This window comes from Hoplias malabaricus, chromosome 2, assembly GCF_029633855.1.
Source record: "Hoplias malabaricus isolate fHopMal1 chromosome 2, fHopMal1.hap1, whole genome shotgun sequence".
NCBI classification, from domain to species: domain Eukaryota; kingdom Metazoa; phylum Chordata; class Actinopteri; order Characiformes; family Erythrinidae; genus Hoplias; species Hoplias malabaricus.
In genome coordinates this window covers 27,034,769-27,055,914 of record NC_089801.1, presented here as the reverse complement: position 1 = coordinate 27,055,914, position 21,146 = coordinate 27,034,769, and the positions used below count along the sequence as shown (strand labels likewise).

Below are 21,146 nucleotides of genomic sequence, written 5' to 3'. Positions count from 1 at the left end.
AAAATGTGCCACTTCAAAAGTGAAAAATCAACCGCAGCATTCCAAGCTACAGCACTGTCCATTTACTGTTTCGCCTGGGTGAATGTCCTTGATAAATACACATTTGTGTCCCACTTTATTTAAAAGAAGTGTTCATGTCAAAAACACTTTTTTATGAAATTCAGAGCATTTTTCGTCATCATTTGCTCTCCAGTTTGTTTGCTTGCTGGGAACATCTGATGTGTTTACAAAGCCCCGTGTCAGTAAATGAGGAAAAAAACAAAGGTCTCTGTCTGATATGTTCAGGCTTTCTCTCTCTCTGCTTTGCTCACTGAGCCGAGAAATGGCATTTGGATGTGTTCAGACTATGGAGAGGTCTCGGAGCATTGAAAAGCATAAAAATAAATGAGGATATTGCTCTATTCATGCTCCACAGGTGGTTAATACTGTCTTATTTTTGCTTGTTCAAATTAAGTTGGAACGGACTCCAAATTTGAGGGACTATTAACTGCACGAATGTAAACACAGACCTAAGTGCTACAGAACTAAACAACTCATTTGGTACTTGATAGTGTCGCTGTCACACAACTGTTACAGACACACAACACAAAAATGTTAATATTGTGATAAATATAGAGATCAATCAATAGAGAAAAACTTATTGTGATAACATTTTAGCCATATCACCCAGCTCTAATACAAGGTAATAATGTAGCAACAATTAATATATATAGGCTACAGGAACTGCTGTAGGGTTTCCACAAAAATAATATGAGCTGACATCTGCTCTGCCTCTCCTCATGTCCTCATATGTAGGTCAGGAGTTCAGCATGTGAAGCTGGTGTCCCACACAGGTGTGTTACAAAGGCCATTCAGATGACTTCTCATCACTCGTTTGAGCTGTGAGAGCTTCTCCACATTCCATCTGCGTCTTTAATGGAGGTGTTGACAGTGGTGAGTGAGAGGAATCACCTCCCACCCTCACACACACTCCAACAACAAAACTCTGCTGTACAGGGTGAAACCTCCAGGTGCACTACAGATATGAGCACTATCACAGCACAGAGGGCTAGGTTCCAGTTCAGGAAAGAGATGATGTGTTTTGTCAGCGGCCTGTGGAAACAGCACTGGACGCAGAAACATTTTGTTATGATAACATAGTGTTTTGGCTGGATAATAGTGTCTGAGCATTAAAAAAAACTCATTGTGCAGAAACAACCGTAAAAATGTCCCTGTTTTGGAATAGGACATGCTGACAAAAGGAAATACAAACTGACTACTTTGTAGGAACCAAACCCTGAAAGAAGGGAACTACAGGATATATTCTCTTATTTCTACATTTGCCTTTGTGTTTTGTTGCTGAAATATTGGGTTGGACTTAACTTAAAGGTTAGCTATGTGCCAAATTCATAATGTGCATGAGCATTGAACAACACATCCCATTACCTTGAAAACAGCTTATGTCACTCTTCTCAAGATGATAAAATATATTTTATGAAGTACATGCCATAGTGTTGACATTATATCCCTTTAAGTAGGTATTTGCAAAATGTTCAGATATTACTTTTTAATGTTATTCACTGTTTATACATGTGTTATCTAATCTTAGCATAGACAGCCTTCAAATAAAATGTTGCCAAATATGGTAAAAGCTTATGTTATTCTCTTTTTAATTTATTTTATTATTATTATTATTATTATTATTATTATTATTATTATTATTGTTTTATTTATTTTCAAATGCTATGATTTCCTAGAAATAAATGCACCTTTAAAAACAGCTTTAAATATTTGAGAAAAGTACAGTGAGAGAGTAGTATGGTAATGAATGACTTTGGCCCTATCACTCTTAATTTTGCCATTCATTCTCCCTGCCCTAGATTGTGAGAGAATTTGTTCTTTAAAATCTGTTGCTTCAGGCTTTCCGCTGATGTTTTTCTCTCTAACAAGGAGTCTTTCAAGCCTTGTGAAGTGGTAAAGAGGGAGAGGCATGGCAGGCCTTACACAGCACTGCCTGTGTTTTTATTAAAACCTTAGCCTTGGTGGTTTAAGACCATAGGCCGCATCTAAAATCAGTGACTATACTAGTGGCTTCCAAACTTTTTCTGCAGTGCCCCCTTTTGTAGATAAGATCATTTTCAAGACCCCCACACCGCCCACTCATGCACACACATTTAAACATTGTAATTCATACAAAACTGAAAATTCTTATGAAAAAATACTAAATAATTTGACACATCACTCATTGATTTTATATATATGGACACATCTTCTCACTGGTGTAATTGGAATGTGGAATAGGGCTATTCACTGTATAGAACGGTGTACCAGCCCCTACCTATGCACAACCCACATTATTGTCTCAAACACACTAAGAAGGCAAGCAGTTCAAATTAATTCTTGACGAGGCCACAGCTGTTCACTGAAAACCATTCCAGGTGACGACCCCATGAAGCTGATTGAGAGAATGGCAATAGTGTGCAAAGCTGTCATCAAAGCAAAAGGTGGCTGCTTTGAAGAATCTAAAGTATAAAACATATTCTGGTTTGTTTAACACTTTTTCATTTGCTACACAATTCCAAATGTGTTCATAGTTTTAATGTCTTCCATTTTCATTTACAATGTAAGACATAATAAAAAAAAAAAAAAAGAAAAGAAAAACATTGAATGAGAAGATGTCCAAACTTTTGACTGGTACTATACATTCACAATATGTGGATATGTTTTTGAACTGGATTCATTCCCAAACTGCCAGGCCCACAGAATCTCCACTTCTTTAAAGGACTGGAAGATGTCATGAAATGTACTCATGACATGTAATATTAAACATCACGTGACTTCCAAGGTGGTGAGTCTTTGACGAAGTTCAAAGTGAAAGTTGGTGCAGTGGCTTTAATGAGGTAAAGTGAAACACGCAGAGACATCATGGAAATACACAAATAAACACTGGCTCCACAGGCTTCAAACAAGCAGAGAAGCAGACTGTAAACACAAACAGGCAATACTGTGGTGTCTCTTATGCAACAGCCTGTGATTTTAGGACACAGACACTGGATTCCTTGATTTAAACTTCACCGATACATTTACTAGGGCAAAGCTTATGAGGATAAACTTCAGCATACACCAATCACCTGACAGTGGGCTCTATCTACATTTGTAGAAAACCAAAAGACCCACTACACTACATTTAAACAAGTATCAGTTGAAGTGAGTAGCGTTGCTAACGTTGTACCAACTGTTACAAGCATCATGTGAGGGGAAGCGGGACTGTGAGATTGGAGGTAGCAATAATGTGGACTGACTGGGTCTAGTCAGAAGTTCACCTAAAACATGTTGTCTAATTGTACATTTCAAATAGTCAAATATGCTACCATCCCTTGAAAATCTTTGATGGTTTTGGAGTAAAAGTAACACGAGTCCTGGTTGTGGAAGCTTCAACACAGCTTTTATCATTTAACTATTTATTTATTTCCCTCTAAATGGATGTTGTCTACACTAATGAATAAGTAAAAGAGTTTGCCCTGTGTTTCAGCTGACACTTAAACTCCATTGAAACAGGAGGTCATGGATGACAGCTTTTGTTGCTATATATATCATTTTCTTAGACTAGTTCACAGACCATTTGCATATATCAGTTGAGTTATGCTAACTTTACTTTGGCTTCCCCTTTTTTAGATTCCAAGGCATCATGATAGGCATCAGCACATATTCTTCTTGCCATGCTGCAATTGTAAAGGCACATTTTTTCTTAATTGGAGAGTTTGGCTGAATAAATACAACAAGTCATGTTGGAAAGTCTGTTTCTTTTGGGCTTTGGGCCCAAATCACCTCTAAATTTGTGCTTAAATGGGCTGAGTTTTAAAAGCCTCAGGAACTTTTGAACTAACAGTTAGCTGTCCAAGTGGCTGATGTTGCTCATGTCAAGCATGACTGATTTTAAATCATCAAACTAATCCTATGAAATACAAGTGCTAGAGAACTCTGTATGCGGTCCAGTGGTGTTCACATCACAGAGCCGTTACATAAGTATAATATACATTGATTTGTAGTCTCCACTATATGGAGATGTGGTATTGTTGTGGTATATGATCTTGAATGAGTGATCTGATGGAGCACCATCCAGTACTCTGTGATTAATTAGAATTTGTGATACAGAAGTAAAAATCTAACATCATTGTCTAACCTCACTTGTTTTAGAGGCTGAATACAATCGCATACTCACAACAATGTAGTGTTATGCCTTTACAAAAGTGAAGGTTACTGTAAGATACTGAGTATTTAGCATTTTCAAATGCTGCCTACATTTAAATTCACCCTTGAAGTGTAGTTTTTTCATACACAAATATTTCAATGCCAATTCAAACAAGCATCAGCACTGTGTTTGCCTACATACTTAATGATTTAATGGCAATAACATGGAAAGTTTCTCCAAAGTGACAAGTTCAGTTGACGTAAATGAATCATACAGCGGGGTCGTAATTTGTGTTGTTAGTTTGTTTGTGAACCCATGAGGTTGATGAAGACTGTTGCTATGGTGGTCACACTCTTACTCAACATAAATGGCCACAGAGGGAAAGCAAGTCTTGAGAAATGAGTGTCTACACACACACACACACACACATACACACACACACACACAGTTGTTTCTTGTCAAATTCCGAGGGGTCAAGCGGTGCAAGCTTTTGGGACTGGCAAAGTTGGAAAAAACTGTCCAGTGGATCCAGAGGTGGCAAAAGTAAAAGGTTAAATTAAAAACCCTCTTCAGGAGGGTTTCATGCCAACTGCCTGATGTCTCTACTCATCTTAAACTAGATGAGTAGATCTTAAAGGCATCAGAGCAGTTGAAACAAAATTCTGAATAAAAAAGAATATGTCTAGACCTGAATTTGCCACCTCAGTGTGTAAATCATATTATTCTGTGTCAGATTAATAGAGCCAGAACTTAGATTTAAAAAGAGTCAGATTGTTGAAAACAAATAAAGGCTCATCACTGTCACTTCAATGTTATGGGAACCTGGATTTTCCACAATTACTTTTCCATTTTCACAGTACTATTTCATCAAAAGCTCACTATGCTATTGGATAGTTAGCCTCTAGTTCTAGTAAAACAACTTCGGGTCAATATAGTGTAGGGTCCTCTGGCATCATTAACCAGCTTACATTTGAGCAAGGGGAATTACCCAAAGAGTGAGTGAAAATGAAAAGTTTACAGTATTTGAGCATATACGGTTACTTTATGATGCACACACAGCTTTTATAATTTTCATAGAAACATTAAAATGAAATAATGCCCTGGAGCAGCTGCACATGCTCAATGCCAAGTTAGAATATAACACTTACTTATTGGAACTAGTGTTTCTGATGAAAATAAGACTTTCAATCTGGAAATTAATTACTACAGATGATCATTTTAATTAAATAAGACATTGTATAGAACACTACCTAATGCAGTTAGTCTATGTGATGAAGTGATTTTATATAAAGTTTCTCATAGTAGTCAAAGCCTTTTGGGTGAAATTAACACAAACTTGTACATCCATCTCTTCTGTGTGAAGATTTTCCCACACAAAACCTTACTTGTAACCATTACACAAACCTTATAATTATAAAACAGTGTCTACCACCATCATGTCTTAGATCATGTTAATATTTCAAGGCCAGGCCTCAATTCTTCAGCACAGCTGCAGCCTTTTAATTAAACCAGCCACAAAAGAGTGGAAAAACGAACGGAACAAATTGCAGTAAAAGAGTGCATGGCGTTAAAACATATGTTAATTGCCCTCTAAGTTAATATATCAAACCAACCTCAAAACATTTTGATTACAGGCACTGCAACAAAGGGAAAATGACAGAAAAATAGTCATGGAATTTTTCGCTGGTGGCCACAATCAACTATGACTCAATTGTACGAAAAGAAGGCTATTTTAGAGAGTTGATGGAATGAGAGGGCCACTCCCTTTGTCACACTTTCAAATATAAAGTGCTAAAACTTTATACTGAGCAAGACCACACATGTAACTTTGGTACACAGTTTGCATGTGAGAATGCATGTGCACATGCATTTTCTCTCTCTCTCTCACACACACACACACACATATTCACTGTCTAGTAGCCAATCCACCTAACAATGTGTATTTTTGGACCATGGGAGGAAACCGGAGCATCCACATGTGGACACGGAGAACACACTAAACTCCTCACAGACAGTCACCTGGAGCGGGACTTCAACCCACAACCTCTAGGTCCTTGGAGCTGTGTAACTGTGACACTACCTGCTGTGGCGATATATTTATATATCGAAAAATATAGTGTTAATTATCTTTTATTTTGCTAAATGTCTTAAGTAAATCTTTATTTACTAATTGCATCAGGTAGTGTCGCAGTCACACAGCTCCAGGGACCTGGAGGTTGTGGGTTCGATTCCCACTCCGGGTGACTGTCTGGGAGGAGTTGGTGTGTTCTCCCTGTGTCCGCGTGGGTTTCCTCCGGGTGCTCTGGTTTCCTCCAACAGTCCAAAAACACACGTTGGTAGGTGGATGGGCGACTCAAAATTGTCCATAGGTGTGAGTGAATGTGTCTGTGTCTGTGTTGCCCTGTGAAGGACTGGCACCCCCTCCAGGGTGTATTCCCGCCTTGCGCCCAATGACCCACCGCGACCCTGAACAGGATAAGCGGTTACAGATAATGAATGAATGAATGAATGAATGAATTATTTACTAATTATAAATGATATGAAACACATTTTAATATTTGATAATGAGAGAATTCTTTTATTAAAAATATTTGCCATTTTGAATTTGATGCCAACAACATGTTCCAAAAAAAGGTGGGACAGGGGCAGGCTTTCACTGAGTTGTATCACCTCTTAACTTTCAACAACAATCTGTAAATGTTTAGGAACTGAGGAGAACAACTGTTGTAGTTTTCAAAGTGAAAGGTTTTCTATTCTTCATTGTTAAAGGACTTTAACTGCTCAAAGGCTTGGGGTCATTTTCATTTCATAATACTTCAGTGTATGACAGGTCTGGAATACTTTATCTAATGTACTTGTTGTAATTCATGCACAATGTGAATTTAGAACAAGTTGAGTAGCATCTCTCCTTTTTAGCCTGGAGGATGCAAAGTCCACGATTTCCAAAAATAATTTCAGATTTTGATTTGTTGGATTTGTTCCACTTCACCTCAGTCCTTTTCAAATGAGCTTGGGCCCAGAACAGTGGCTGAATGTTTGGATTTTGTTTTACTATGGTTTCTTGGAACTTGTATTCGTGGATGCAGTGACAAAATAGTTTTGGGAAGTGTTTCTGAGACCATGCAGTTATTTCCACTAGAGTTTTAAATGCAATGCCACCTGATGTCCCAAAGATTATGGCGAGGCAGAACTGGTTTTGGGCCTTGTTCCTTGCATGTAGAAATTTCTGTAGATTCACACAAAACTTTAAATAATATAATGTATCATATATGATGAAATACCCATGTTCTTAACTATCAGAATTTGAGAAATGTTATTTATGAATTGTTGCAATATTTGCCTGCATTTGTCTTTCAAAGTGGTGAACCCTTCACCATCTTTATTTCTGGAAGTCTTTTCTGTGATGCCCGTTTGAACCCAGTTATGTATATATTACCAATCAACCTTTTATCCATCCACTAATACATGTCCCAACTTTTATTGGAAAGTGTTGCTGGCAAAAAAAAAATCAATAGAAATACCTGAAAAAGGAACCGATCAAATGAAGCTGGAATCATTTGAATGTATCTGAAAGTGATGTTTTCTGACTTTATAATACTAAATCAATCTGTTAATGAAATATTAAGAAAAGCACTTGCTTAGATATCCATACGTAAATGTCTATCACTCCTCACATCCAACATGAAGACCTTCAGTCATAGCAGTGGAGTATTCCTCATGTTCATTCTCACAATAGATGTTCATCTGGGAAAATGCTTGGAAACTTGAGCTTCAGCACAATCTCAAATGATCATTCCTTAGGTTAATTTAACTTTGCATGCATAACATTGCTGGACCTAATCTAGTGTTGCAGTTTCATTACAGAATATTAAAATGGCCACTGTATACACTCTGCATGCATTGCCAGTACGAAAATAACCACGCTATAGTTTTTTTTTGTGTGTGTGTGTGTGTGTGTGTGTAAATGAGATAAACCAGTACGAGGCACCTTTCATCATAGGAAACACATTTTGAACACTCTTTTCAAAGACTTTGCTCATTTTCAGTGTAGGCTGTTTCACACGATCTGAGGTTGAGATAAACAGAGCCCTCCACAGCTGACGCACAAGTGAGTCAAAGTGAGGTCTTGACTGCTAGCAAATTATCTGTGGCAATTACTTTTTCCATTCTGATTTAGACCCTAATAATTTTGTTTGCATATTTATATTTTACTTTTGACACAAAATTCACTCCATAAGAATGGCCCATCTTCTCCCCTCATTACAAGCACAATGTTACAATGTTACTGACATTACAGATCTAGACAGGTAGTGTTCTCCTCCAAGCACGTTGAGCTATCTGGTGGCATTGTGTTAAGTAGCAGATGGAAGAGAAATGTCACCCGGCTTCACGTTTCTCATGCCAATGTTCTCATGAACAGTTGAAAACACTGTGTGGGTGTTTAAAAAGGGGCTTTGGGGCATATTCATCTTGACCATATGATAAAAAAAAGCCAATAAGGCATAATAAAGTGACATGCATCAACATGTATAGTAAACACAATTTACAGTATTGTTGTTGCTATGCAGCTAGCCCTTGTTAGAGATGCCCCTGAATAGAGCCTGACAGTTTTTCTATATTTTGCTCAAAATGGAAAATGTATGCAGTGTTTTGTTTTGAAATAATTCAAGGCTGCTCTTTGTTGCTGGGGAAACAACTGCAGTGGGTGTGCATGTGAGTTGCCTCTTAATAGCATTTCAACTCCTCTCCACTTTCTGCATATTGTACTAAGTAAGTCTTAAAATAAGGTCATTATATGACTAATAAATAGCAATTTAAGACTAACCATATTTCAATATCTATATTTTTAATCATTGGACACTGGTGAGTCTATTTTGCATTGTTATTGGGTGTGAAATTATGACTATAATTTAAGGTCTGGAAAGCAAGTGTTTTCCAGTTCTGGAATATTGCTTTAGATATGGTATTAGATTTAAAGACCACAGTGATGTAATACTGCTTGACAAGTCTAGATTTTTAATGTGATCCTTTATAATAGTTATATGGATTAAATTAATTTGTGTTTAATTTAATTGTCAAAGAAGCCCACCCAGCTTTCCAAGTCAGAAATGATACACAAATGTGCATGCAAACAGCAGTAATGAGTAATGAGTATACTGAATGTACAGTGTAACTCAAATCATTCCTGCCACACTCCTTTCCTAGCATGCAAACATTTGGGCACCACTGCACAGATTATAATTTTTATATATATATATATATATATTTTTTTTTTTTTTTTGAAAAAAGGTTACATATGTATGGATTAAACTTAAGTATGACACCACCAAAATTCCTGTTGAATCCTACACCTCAACACTAAGGTTGCTCTGGCCTTTTATGATCCGATCAGCAACAAGCTACCCTTTACAATTACAGTTACTCATTGTGCCCAGCCCATGAGTACCCAAACCACCCACTGTATCACTAGCTCTTCACAGGGGTCATCATACAGGCACCTCCTCTTGTTGGTGTTGTGCTGAAGTAAGCCCACAACACCTCCAGAAGGCTCAACAGTGAAGTCTGGCATCCCAGATCCACCCCCCTCCAAGCCAGCTTTACAGTCCTACATTACCCTTTAACATCAACAACCATAAATCCACACTGGCTTCCTTGGTGCCTAAGGCTGTACCTAGCCCCACTGGCCCCGTTAATGCATGGTCAATGTCACCTGTTCCATGTGAACTTTACATGCTACATCAACAACAATCCCAATAACACCTCTACAATTTCCCCAAGTAATTTGTGCTCTACTTATCCACAACCACTGACTAGACCTTTGAGATGTTTCTGATAACTCCTTCACAGCTGCCCTTAGTTTCTGGCAACTAATGCTGAACTGCACAAGCAGGGATGTGGCTGATTTGGCTACAAATCCTTTGACACCTATCTCCACCAATCTTACATGTGCCTGCCAACCGCGTTTCTTCACCTCAACCAACGAGTCCGCATACTTTAGGTTCTTCTTTTCGAATGCTTAATCTACTGCATCCTCAAATGGAACCGTTAACTCTATGAAATAAAGTATCCGTTTACTTTCAGAGTAGAGCACCATATCTGGCCTTAGTGTAATTAACACAATGAACTCTGGGACCTGCAGCTTTTTTCCTATGTCCACCAGCAATTTCCAATCGCGTGCTTCACCCCATCGACAAATATTTGTAGCCTGCGCACTTTTTCGAAAACATTCCCCCTCTCGAACAAAGCTAAATATTTTATTACTATAGCTACTTGTCAATGCATTAACCTATAGATGTTTGCTGTCCAACAAACATGCTAAAACCCTTAGCACCTGATTATGTCTCCATGTATACTGACCCTGTGACAAACTAACTTTACATGCTGATAGAATATGCTTCAGTGTGCCAACCCCTGTGCATAATCTACAACTAGGGTCTTCACCTACCCACTGTCCAAGATTTTGAGGTGTTAGAAGGACGTCATAAGTTGCTCCCAGCAAAAACTTAATATGACTTGCCTTCATCGCCCACAACTCTTGCCAGAAAATCTTCTGCTTCTTTAGATAATTCCATTGAAACTAATGGCCTTATTTTGCCTGTGATGCTGCTGTTGCACATTGTACCTCCTCCTATTCCTGCTCACCAATAAAACTAGTCATCATTTGCCCTCTCTCTGGTGATGTGGCCTTACTAAAAGCTTTTCACGAATCATCTGACCCAAGGCCCGCTCTTCTGCATTGCACTTTGCCAATCACATCCCTTAGCTCTAATGAGCTCCTGGCTACCTGCACGGCCACTTTCAGATTCCACTTCCTTCCTGTTTTTGTGATTGCCGCTGCTGCGTTTACCACTGCATCCTTCAATCCTGACAAAATCATCTCATGACACACCTTTGAACATTTGAATTTCTAAAATAAACTTCTGAATAGTAACTCCAGTACCCCTCTCACACACCATGCCATGCAAATTTTACACTGCAGTACCCCTAGCGCCTTCCTTATGGCCTTGTTAATAAACCATTCCATCCTCTCTACGTCTGTGATTGAAACATCATAAACTGTCAATGGCCACCTAATACAAGGCAGTAAGCCAAACTGCACAAACCACAATTTCATCTTTCCTGGCAAACACAATCTATCAGTGCTATTAACAGCCTTCATCAGTTCAGCATTTAGTCCCACAACTTATTCTGTATCATTTAGTGCTGCACTATACCTTTTACCTAAACTCTTCACTGGTCTCTCCAGTACTGTTGTGATTTCTCCTTCCATCAAAAAAATTCCTCAAGTTTTTCTTTGACAATCGACAGACTTCTAGACATGCTTGGCTTAGCTTTGCATTTAATGAGAACTGAAAAATTTAAATAAATGTTATCAATATTATGTATTTATCCATCCAAATTTCTTGCAGTGAGCAAATTTAATAATCAGTTTCTACAATCCCTTTTGCAATCTGAATGTTTCCTGTTAAGGTGTTCTGGAATGATTTTATGATGATGAGTTATAATGATGAAAAAAAAAACTGTATAATAAGGTTAAAGATGTAATATAGTAAACAAGCCATTGAATTTACATATTTCAAATTGTTGTTTCAAATTCTAAACCAATAAAAATTAAAATAAGTGCTGTTTTTATATGTCCATTAAACGATAGAGAATATTCTGTTTATTATATGTTTTCTTATTTGTAGCATACTGCATCAGGTAAATATATATATATATATATATATATATATATATATATATATATATATATATATATATATATATATATATTATGGGGCTAACTTTACATTCATAAAAAAATATTTGATAATCAGCTGCTAGGATAGATAAGGTTTCAACCAATTCCACTTTTGTTGCATTTCCATTTGCATCATGCTTCAGACACACCTCTCCCTTTATCTTTTCCCCTCCTAAGGACAAACAGATATGAAATAAATTTAAAAGAAAACTTAAAAAGGTAAAGATTGGTGTTAAATACAAAAATATTTTTAAATAATCACTTTTTTTCAATATCTGATTATTTTTACACCTGATGTAGGCCTTCTGTTTGTGATATTCTTATTGCCATTTCAAAAACCACTATAACAAAAATGTTTGTATGATGAATGGCTGAGGGTATTTTAAATAGCTGTGTCTGATTTCACACCTGATTTCTGTTTAATGTGAATGTCAGACATTTGATAGTGTTGTCTAAATTCTAAGTGTAAAGGATGTCCCTCTATGTTACATTTAGTGTACTTTAATAACATTCAAACCGGGGCAAACATGCTTTGGACAAAATTTCCAGAATTTATTTATTTTCCAGAAAATAAATTAGATTTATTTTATATATAATAGTATTATTATTATTATTATTATTATTATTAATAATAAGACGTCCAGTTCAAATGTACACCTTTGTGTCTCTCTCATGGCTAATATTAAACAAGAATGCCAGTAATACTGACAAATTATTGACCTTAATGAAATCGGGTGAAAAAAATGTGTCAGAGTTTTAATGTAAAGAGCTAGAATAAATAATTATAACTAAAATAAATAAGTTTAAAATAATTGCACAGTATATTTTTTTTATTAAAAGGTAGTAATGTGTGAGACTTTTTTCTTTAAAAAAAAAAAGTGTATGTTAGCGTAAATGTCTGTCTATGGTGCCACTTACAGGTTCCCTATTTAGTGTTACACTACATGGAAGTCTGTATAGTTGTACGTGTGAACCATTTTCAGACGCACCCCAGAGTCTAGAAAAGGCGCGGGGGCGGGGCCAATAGGCCGCAGGAGTCTCTCCTTAAGGTGGAAGGTTGAGTTCTGGGGTTCGATATTCACGAGGGAAATCAACGAGGGCGAACGACACTTGTAAACTGGTCGGATATTTGTTCATTTTTACGATTGCATAATTGTGCTGTGTACTTCGTATAAAACTAGCTATATTTGTGCTGATTCCATGTAGTTAACGTTAATGTGTAGCGTGAACTAACGTGTATGCTTTCGAGGCAGACTGTTAGCGAAGTAACGTCAACCAAGCTCACTAGCTAACAGTTTACCAGGACTGATTCTGATTTGCTCTTCATTCAACTTTTCAACCACTTTGAAGCATTCGGAAACAGGTCCGCGTTTCTGCTATCGCAAATCCAGGTTGAAACTTTTAGAATTAGGTTGTCGTAAAGTAGGACCCTCGGTAATTTCAGGAGCAATTTAAGGTGTCTGTACAGTAACGATATGGCGGAGAGACCGGAGGACTTAAACCTGCCCAACGCTGTTATCACCCGCATTATTAAAGAGGCTGTAAGTACACTCCTCTTATAGTTACTCTTAATTTAATCTACGAGTTTGGGGCTTGAACATGAAAACGTATCTCCCTGCCACCTTTTATGCTGCCCACCTTTTCTTCTGGGAGGGTCAACCTCCAAACATTCAACACTGGCCCCTGCTCCCTACATAGTGCACTTTAAGAGAGCTGTGAAATATTGGATTCTTCAGCCAAATAGTGCATTCTACTGTCCAGTATGAAATTGTGTATGAGTCTTATTTCCAGAACATGCTCTTTATTCGACATGTACTGTTTTTATACTCAGTATACCTTTTATAGGACAACAATTTAGTTTTTTATTAAAACTTTTAATGTAGTACTTTAGGTAGGGTATAGAACTTATTTGATAGTCTCCCTTTAACTGTGTTTTCAAGGTGGGAAATACCCAATACAGAAAATAAATTAATTTTCTTTATCACTTTTAAATTAGTTAATGAATTTAAAGTTGTATTTGACATGTATTTTCACATGTAAAAAATGTGCCTATGCCATGTGACGATATGTTACTTAAGTGTAATTTACATCTCATTACCCATATTCTTGTTCTTTTAGTTGCCAGATGGGGTGAATGTGTCCAAAGAGGCAAGAAGGGCAATATCTCAAGCTGCAAGTGTATTTGTTCTCTATGCAACATCCTGGTATGTCTGAAGAATATAGAGCCAAGTTTCAGATTCATAACAGTCAACCAGACAAAGTATATCAATAAACCTGTGACACTTTTTATGCACCAGTGCCAACAATTTTGCCATGAAAGCCAAAAGGAAGACACTCAATGCTGGGGATGTGATGGCAGCAATGGAGGAGATGGAATTTGAGCGCTTCCTACCACCCCTGCGGGAAGCACTTGAAGGTGACTAATGTGTCTCTTCTGAAATCTTTTTTTTTTTTTTTTTTGCTGCTGTGGTCCAAGCGTCACACCCACTTCATTATACTTGTTTTATAATGAAGGAAATGTTACAGTGGTACTAACTAAAATATACAGCAACATTTCTAGTAATTTAATTACACATAGAGTACACACCTGCACAATTATATAAACAATTTTGGCTTACACTTTATCTAAAGTAATTGGACCTCTAGTTGAGACGTAGTGATTCTGTTTGTGAAATTCCTTTTAATGAAACATTTGTGTAGTGGACAATGACATATTAAATCTGCATGGTCCAGCAAATTATTCTTTCAGGTCCCATTCAACTTATGATGCTTTTAAACTGCATAGAACCTACATGGCTCTTTTGCTTTTCCACTGGCCAAATCTAGAACCAGGTACATTTTCAGTCCCTGCTCGTGTCGGGTGCCAAGTAGATACTGATGCGTGGTGTTTAAACCCTGCAGAGCGCTGATTAACCTGAGAGACCTGTCAGTCACCGCAAAATGCAGAGCTTCAGCACAATCTTGCGACTTGTAAAACCTCTTAACTTACAGCAATTTTCACATTTATTTTTTCCTGGGTTGATGGCCTACAATAACCTACAGTGAAAGTGCAACAAGGAAAACGGGTCTGTGAGAACTGTGGCACAGATGCGGTGTTCAATCCCAAAAATATTTTCCAAAGCCTGTGATACAGTTTGTGAGGAACTCCATTTCACAGGGGGAACTGTGCTAGTGAAAAAGTGACAAAAGCCCCTATAGCTGGCACCCAAGTACACAAGAGTACCCAGACAACTAGCTTCATGCTACAAAGTTTTAACACTTTAGCTCTCCTACTTATTTAAATGTGCTCTTTACTCAACAGCCTATAAGAAAGGACAGAAAGGCAAAAAAGAAGCATCAGAACAGAAAAGGAAAGACAAAGAGAAAAAGAATGGTACAGAAGAGAATGACAAGAGCAGAGAAGATGATGATGAAGAGGAACACATGGAGGAAGAGGATGGAGAGAATGATGGTGAAGAAGAGGATGTAGAAAACTGACTGGTTCCATTTTGTAGACAAATAGCTAGCATCTAGTCTCAAACTCAAGTGTTCAGTGATATGGCTCATGGATACTGACTGTTTCTAGTAGTTGCAGGTTCTTTTGTAGATGTGATCAGAACAGCGGTTTTATTTTCACTGTATAGTAGCTTTAGTGACATCACTGTATTAGTTGAGTGTAACTTTAGCTTTCTAAAAATGAAAGTTCACTGTTATAATTCTAATTGGTAGCCATTTGCTATTCATGTTTGATGGCATGCAACATGTACTCAAATGCAACTAAGGGAGAAAGTTGTCCAATTTGTTTTAAGCCTTTTTTGTAGATTGTACTTAAGTTTTGAGGAAGATCTAAGATATCTGCTTTTGGTGCTTCATGTTCTTATTGGGGAGGAGGGGGAATGTACCTCCTGGAACAAATGCATCCAGATTCAGGGAACTTGATAAATGCACATGTTCTAAGTTTTTCCTTTTGTAAAATTGCTGTCACAGGTCTATGAACACTTGCACAATGGTAGGTAATGTCCATCTTTTACAAATGATTTTGTACATTTAAATAAATTTGTACTTTTGTAGAACTGAAGTAGCCCATCAAATTTCATTAAATTTATTGCATACAAAGTGCTTTTTTTAATTACTGAACTGTTGTAAGGAGTTTAAACAAAGGTTCACACCCTTGGCCTGGAAGATGAATTGAGTTCAATTTTTAATTTTATCCAGGCAAACTTGATTTTGGGATGATCTAACATGAACAGATGTTTGTTTGGACTACCCTAAATTGTCTAGCTGATGAATCCTTTGTGTAAACAGTCCCTAGAATGCTACCTTGTAATGTAAATCTTTTCCAATAGTACTTTTATCCTGGACATGTGCAACACCACTGAAAGTACTTGAGCTTAACCCATTTCTATTGAAAAGGTTAGCCAATTAAAATTGAGCCATTTAAGTGTTAACAGTAAACTGATTCACCAATTAGATGCATTTTCTGATGTGAATTCCTGTTGAATGACATTTACACAAGTGTGCTCCTTAACTCAATTGTAGAAACAGTTGCTGATACCTAGCTAAAATAAAGCTATATACAAAGATGCTTTTAATTAGTGCACCAGGTAAATGTTCAGATTCTTGGGCTTAAAATAAAAACCCTAGAGAACACAGGCCAGTTTTAAAATGATCAAGCGACACCATTTTTCATTTTAAAGAATTTTATTTTCTTCACTCCTTTTGACCTTTTAGTCCTGCAAGAGAGACAAATGACAGTTTGAAACTTGCATTTAACAAAAGCACCAACATACAAAAGCAGAAAAAGTTCTGTACTTACAGATGGACACTCCACTTTTCCACTGTTGATATCATCAATCACATCATGGGGTGGGCGGCCATCAATTGTGCAGCCCACAGATTGAGCTGTGCCCAGGATCTCTTTAATGGTTCCTGAGGAAGGTTAGCTGTTAATCACTGAACTTAAACCAACACTGAGTTAGGCAGAAAAACAAAATATTGTTCCAGGCCTTTTGGCACAGAGTTACTCACAAACTGAGAAGCCCTGCTTCCTAGAGCTGGATTTGATTTTAGCCTTCACTGGATTACACCAAGTCACTCATTCAGACTAGCATAGTGGCGGAAGGCTGGCCATTAAGAGTCCAGTTTTTACCCAGTTAAAGGAGCAATGGGTGATCACCAATGATTGTTATGAAACAGCTATTATGCTGACACCTTAGGGTGTGGATGTATCAGATTCAGCATAAACCCATTTAAACAGCATAGCCACTGAAGGACTACACCAGGACTAAACCTACTATTTTGCCATTAAAAAATTGCTCCATTATGGAAACCAGCATCTAATATTTGTTCAATTACAACCATAAATACAGCAGCAAGAAATGAACATGAAAAGCTGGTATACTTCAAAAGTTACATAATCAAACATGCATACCTGAAAGCTCTCTGGCAATGGAGCGATGCCTCATAACACGGGCAATACTGACCACTTCATCAAAGGCAATGCTGCCAGAGTGTTTAACTGTAGGAAGATTACAACAGTTCAGTTCACATTCTTTATTCCTGCTTATATACACTCAACCCTCAGGAGCACACAAGTCAAGCTTCACTTTGTTTTTGGCACAGAGTAACCCACTGTTGGTGTTGTGCTGGTACAATGGACTGCAGTGCTGCTGGAGTTTGTCAGTTACACTTCTGGACCGAGATAAATCCACCAACCAAATACAGCAAGTGTCATGTGATTGTATGAACGACTGGATGATCAGACTGCAGCTGCATCTGATCTATTCATACCAGCACTCCACACTACCACCACCACCTTGTCTGTCACTGCAGTGCTGAGAAAGATACATCACTCATACTTGCTCTGTGGTGGTTCTGACCACTAAAGCAGTGTGAAAGGAGCAAACAAAGCACAGCAACTGGGAGTATGATCCAGTTGTGGAACCACAAAGTGCTCGTCTTGTCAGTGGAGCTGACAGAATGGACAGTGAATTTAGAAACAAGTCAAAATGTTATAGCTGATTGGTGTACAGGTATCCAGAGCAATAAAAGGTTACTTACTGTTCTTAACCTTCTTCCTATCACGTGGAGGCTCCTTCAGGGCTTTGATAATGAGGGCAGAAGCAGAAGGCACCACCTCAATCTGCAAAAAAAAGGGGAAAAAAAATAAATAAATAAATAAAAAAACTGCTGCACACATGCTTCTCAACTGACTAAAATCCATTTTAAATGTAGTTAATTTTAGCTGTGGAGCAGGATTATTTCTAGCAAGAGCTAATATCCAGTACTGTGGTTGAGATGTTATCTTACCGCGGCCTGTCTGTTCTGGATGGTCAGTTTGACAGTGATCCTCAGACCCTTCCAGTCACCGGTTGCCTTGGCAATGTCATCACCCACCTTCTTGGGGGACTAGAAGTTGAGAGTAAAGAATATAAGAACACACTGATATTGTACTCCAGGCTCAGTCACTGACAAACATTCACACAGCAGTTAAGTGTGAGTGTGCATTTGTGATTATACCATCCTTTAAAATTTGAACTATACCCAACCTTTTAACATCACATACAATCACTAGCAGCAAGGACTACCCCTCAAGATAAGGTGCTATTAAAATATTCTATAACTACAATAAAACTATTGTACATGTAGCTAGGCGTGCAAGTACATTTGGACTTGAGAGCAGCCCAGAGCTCATACTTACCAGACCCAGAGGTCCGATTTTGGGGGCCAGGGAGGAAGTGGCACCAACTTCTCCTCCTGTGCATCTCATGAACACTGGAAGAAAATTGAATAGGGGCAATTTATAAGCAGCCTCGCTGATTTTACACTATGCAAGCCATTAGACATTAGAGTTTATTCCAGGCCTTTCGGCACAGAGTTACCCATTAGATCGGGTAGACCTGCTTCCTAGAGCTGGGTTTGATTTTAGCCTCCACTGGACTACACCAAGTCACTCGTACAGACTAGCACAGTGGCGGGAGGCTGCTTTTCAAATTATGAACTAGAGGTGTTCAAATTCAGAAGTCTGGTCTTTAGTCCTGGATTTCTGAAATCACTGAGATCGTGCTGTGGCCAATTAGAAGCGACAACTAAATGAGGACACCGAATTCCAAATGTGAAGACCTCAAATATTTCATCAAAACAAGGATGCAAAAAGTCCCTCAAAACTGGACCTACACAACTCCCACAGCTGTTTAGTCAGTGAACAGGTCTGCTTACACATTTACAGTAAAAATCAGTATTCCATAATACACAAATTTCACCAAAGGTTAAATACTTCCAAAACCACCTACAAAAACTGGATTATAAATTTAAAATACCCCTCTCTATAATACACTTGTCCTCATACAGATTATATGGCTTCAATGAATGCTGTAGTAATCAGGGTAATGCAGCAGGAGGCAGTACAACCAACAATGTTCTTAAAAAAATGAATATATTTGTATTATTCAGAGTCTGCAAGCACTTAAAAATGAAACATGCTGGGTGAGCACCAAGTGTGAAAAACACAAGCAACATTCTGATTTTAATGAGCCTTCTATGCAGCTACTGCAGAGTTCCAGTAAGAGATACGGACATATATAGATTTATTTATATACTCCAGGAAAAAAAAACCCTCCCACTGATTTGCCCAAGATGCAGACTTAAATGGCTAGTAAAAGTTTGATTAACACCAACTACGTGCACATTACTCAGCAAGGTACAAATTACTTGTGCTTTACATGATAACTTAGATGTTTACCCTTTTGCAATTAAAACATCTTGTAAGGAATAGGCTACATAATTACACGTCGGTCAGTGTTTAAAACTAATTCAGACCAAAGTATAATGGTCTGTTTCAGACCAAGTCTGTCAGTTGAGTGGCTCCTTCTGGTTTAGTGTTAGGTTCTACAGCGTTATACAATAAGTTTTCTTTCATGCATTACTGTGGTGTTAGACACCACAAACAGAAAAGCCATTTAGACGTTTAGTCAATAGCCTTTAAGGCAGGATTGTTACACCCTCGAAGCCCCTCCCAGCCCACAGAATAAAAACACGTGTTCAGATATTCTTTGAAAAGTATTAACAAAAAGTAACTAACGCGAAATAACCAGTCCTCATGGTAATCACATTCTGCCAAAGCACAGATTAAAAAGAAGTAACTCCAGGGTCTAGCCCAGTTCCTTCGCTTTCCCACTAATACCACATTGGAAAGAAATGAAGAAAAAAAAAACCGAGACTTCCGATAGCAATACTGCCCAAGTACACAACTAACCTATTTTTTTGTCCACGGAAAGATAACCTTACAACCAATGAACACCTCTCCGTGGCGAGGCCTGTTCACCGCCGAGGCCTCCGCGCGCAGACCGGGGACATCGCCCAAAAACAGGGCGAATTTTAAACATACCGATTTTAATCTCGTTGGGGTCGAATTTAGGAGGCATGATGTTGCTGGTGAGGCTGAGCTCAGTTCGGCTGGAGTAGGTGAGGGTGTCGGATGAACCCGGATTCGGGACGACCGATTACTGTTGCACCTTCACCACCTAAGTGAGAAAGAAAAGGAACGAGTAACGCGTGGAGCTGGATTTTATAGCTCACAACATATCGCGAGACTATGAGACGCCGCGATATGTTTGTGCAGGAAATTAACTAAACAATGTTTCAGAAAGTGAACAAATGATTCAGAACTCAGTGATATTAAAATAACGCTAGAAATATTTGTGCAATACTTTGTGCATTTATTTATCACGTTGTGCATTTGTGTTTGTTTAATTGTTTGCACCATTCTCCCCATAGAGGTTCACCCAGAACCTGGTTTAGAAAATACTTCTTTAGGTAAAATTAATCGTGTTTGTGATATAATTTAGGAAAAGCAAGTAAAAATCGCCAAATTTAATCGTTGTGTTTTCTCACGTATTTATTTAATTATTTGCATGTCTAATATATTGTTTTGAAAGCTAAAAAAGCACTGTTAAGATAAATGCTTGCATGCCTAAGGACATTGTACAAATTGATTAGAGAATAAAAGAGAATAAAAGAGAAAAAAATATTTAATTTAAAAACAAATAAATATAATATTAAAGCATAATTGTTTAAAAACAAACAAATACAATTATTAAAAACAAAGATATCAAATAAACATAAACTATAAAGATACATAAATAATATTATAATTTACCTAAGGGAAATGTGCAAAGAACAGTATGGTAAACAGTGTGCAAAAATGTTTTAAAGTATGAGTGTAAAATTCTTTCTTACAATTCCTTCTGGAGATTC

General features: G+C 37.6%; 2 protein-coding genes and 2 non-coding genes across 5 annotated transcripts; 1 reads left to right on the top strand and 3 right to left on the bottom strand.

Annotated features, from left to right (window-relative positions):
* Positions 1–12,938: 12,938 nt before the first annotated feature.
* Positions 12,939–16,358, top strand: pole3 (polymerase (DNA directed), epsilon 3 (p17 subunit)). Its single transcript, XM_066661126.1, has 4 exons — positions 12,939–13,453; positions 14,031–14,116; positions 14,210–14,328; positions 15,214–16,358. Exons 1-4 carry the CDS (start codon positions 13,388–13,390, stop codon positions 15,387–15,389), a joined length of 447 nt encoding a protein of 148 aa, XP_066517223.1. The 5' UTR covers positions 12,939–13,387; the 3' UTR covers positions 15,390–16,358.
* Positions 16,359–16,573: 215 nt separating this feature from the next.
* Positions 16,574–20,437, bottom strand: rpl12 (ribosomal protein L12). Of its 2 annotated transcripts, none has more exons than XM_066659959.1 (7): positions 20,278–20,437; positions 18,592–18,665; positions 18,201–18,299; positions 17,952–18,033; positions 17,323–17,409; positions 16,708–16,820; positions 16,574–16,624 (listed from the first exon to the last, which is right to left on the bottom strand). In XM_066659959.1, the coding sequence occupies exons 1-7, from the start codon at positions 20,312–20,314 to the stop codon at positions 16,619–16,621; spliced, it is 498 nt and encodes a 165-aa protein (XP_066516056.1). In that variant the 5' UTR covers positions 20,315–20,437; the 3' UTR covers positions 16,574–16,618. The 2 variants fall into 2 exon arrangements, with proteins under 2 accessions (XP_066516056.1, XP_066516057.1); XM_066659960.1 differs by having other exon boundaries at positions 20,146–20,286.
* On the bottom strand, positions 16,885–17,011 carry LOC136689040 (small nucleolar RNA SNORA65). Its single transcript, XR_010801718.1, has one exon. It is a non-coding gene; the product is annotated as a small nucleolar RNA SNORA65 (small nucleolar RNA).
* LOC136689039 (small nucleolar RNA SNORA65) lies at positions 18,742–18,869 on the bottom strand. Its single transcript, XR_010801717.1, has one exon. It is a non-coding gene; the product is annotated as a small nucleolar RNA SNORA65 (small nucleolar RNA).
* Positions 20,438–21,146: the final 709 nt, after the last annotated feature.

Excerpts from the sequence above, each read along its gene's own strand:
- pole3 (XM_066661126.1), top strand. The coding sequence starts at position 13,388 with ATGGCGGAGAGACCGGAGGACTTAAACCTGCCCAACGCTGTTATCACC. Across the intron at positions 13,454-14,030 it reads CCCGCATTATTAAAGAGGCT|TTGCCAGATGGGGTGAATGT; the intron begins GTAAGTACACTC and ends TTGTTCTTTTAG. Across the intron at positions 14,117-14,209 it reads GTTCTCTATGCAACATCCTG|TGCCAACAATTTTGCCATGA; the intron begins GTATGTCTGAAG and ends TTTATGCACCAG.
- rpl12 (XM_066659959.1), bottom strand. The coding sequence starts at position 20,314 with ATGCCTCCTAAATTCGACCCCAACGAGATTAAAATCG. Across the intron at positions 18,666-20,277 it reads CCCCAACGAGATTAAAATCG|TGTTCATGAGATGCACAGGA; the intron begins GTATGTTTAAAA and ends ATTTTCTTCCAG. Across the intron at positions 18,034-18,200 it reads TCCAGAACAGACAGGCCGCG|ATTGAGGTGGTGCCTTCTGC; the intron begins GTAAGATAACAT and ends TTTTTTTTGCAG.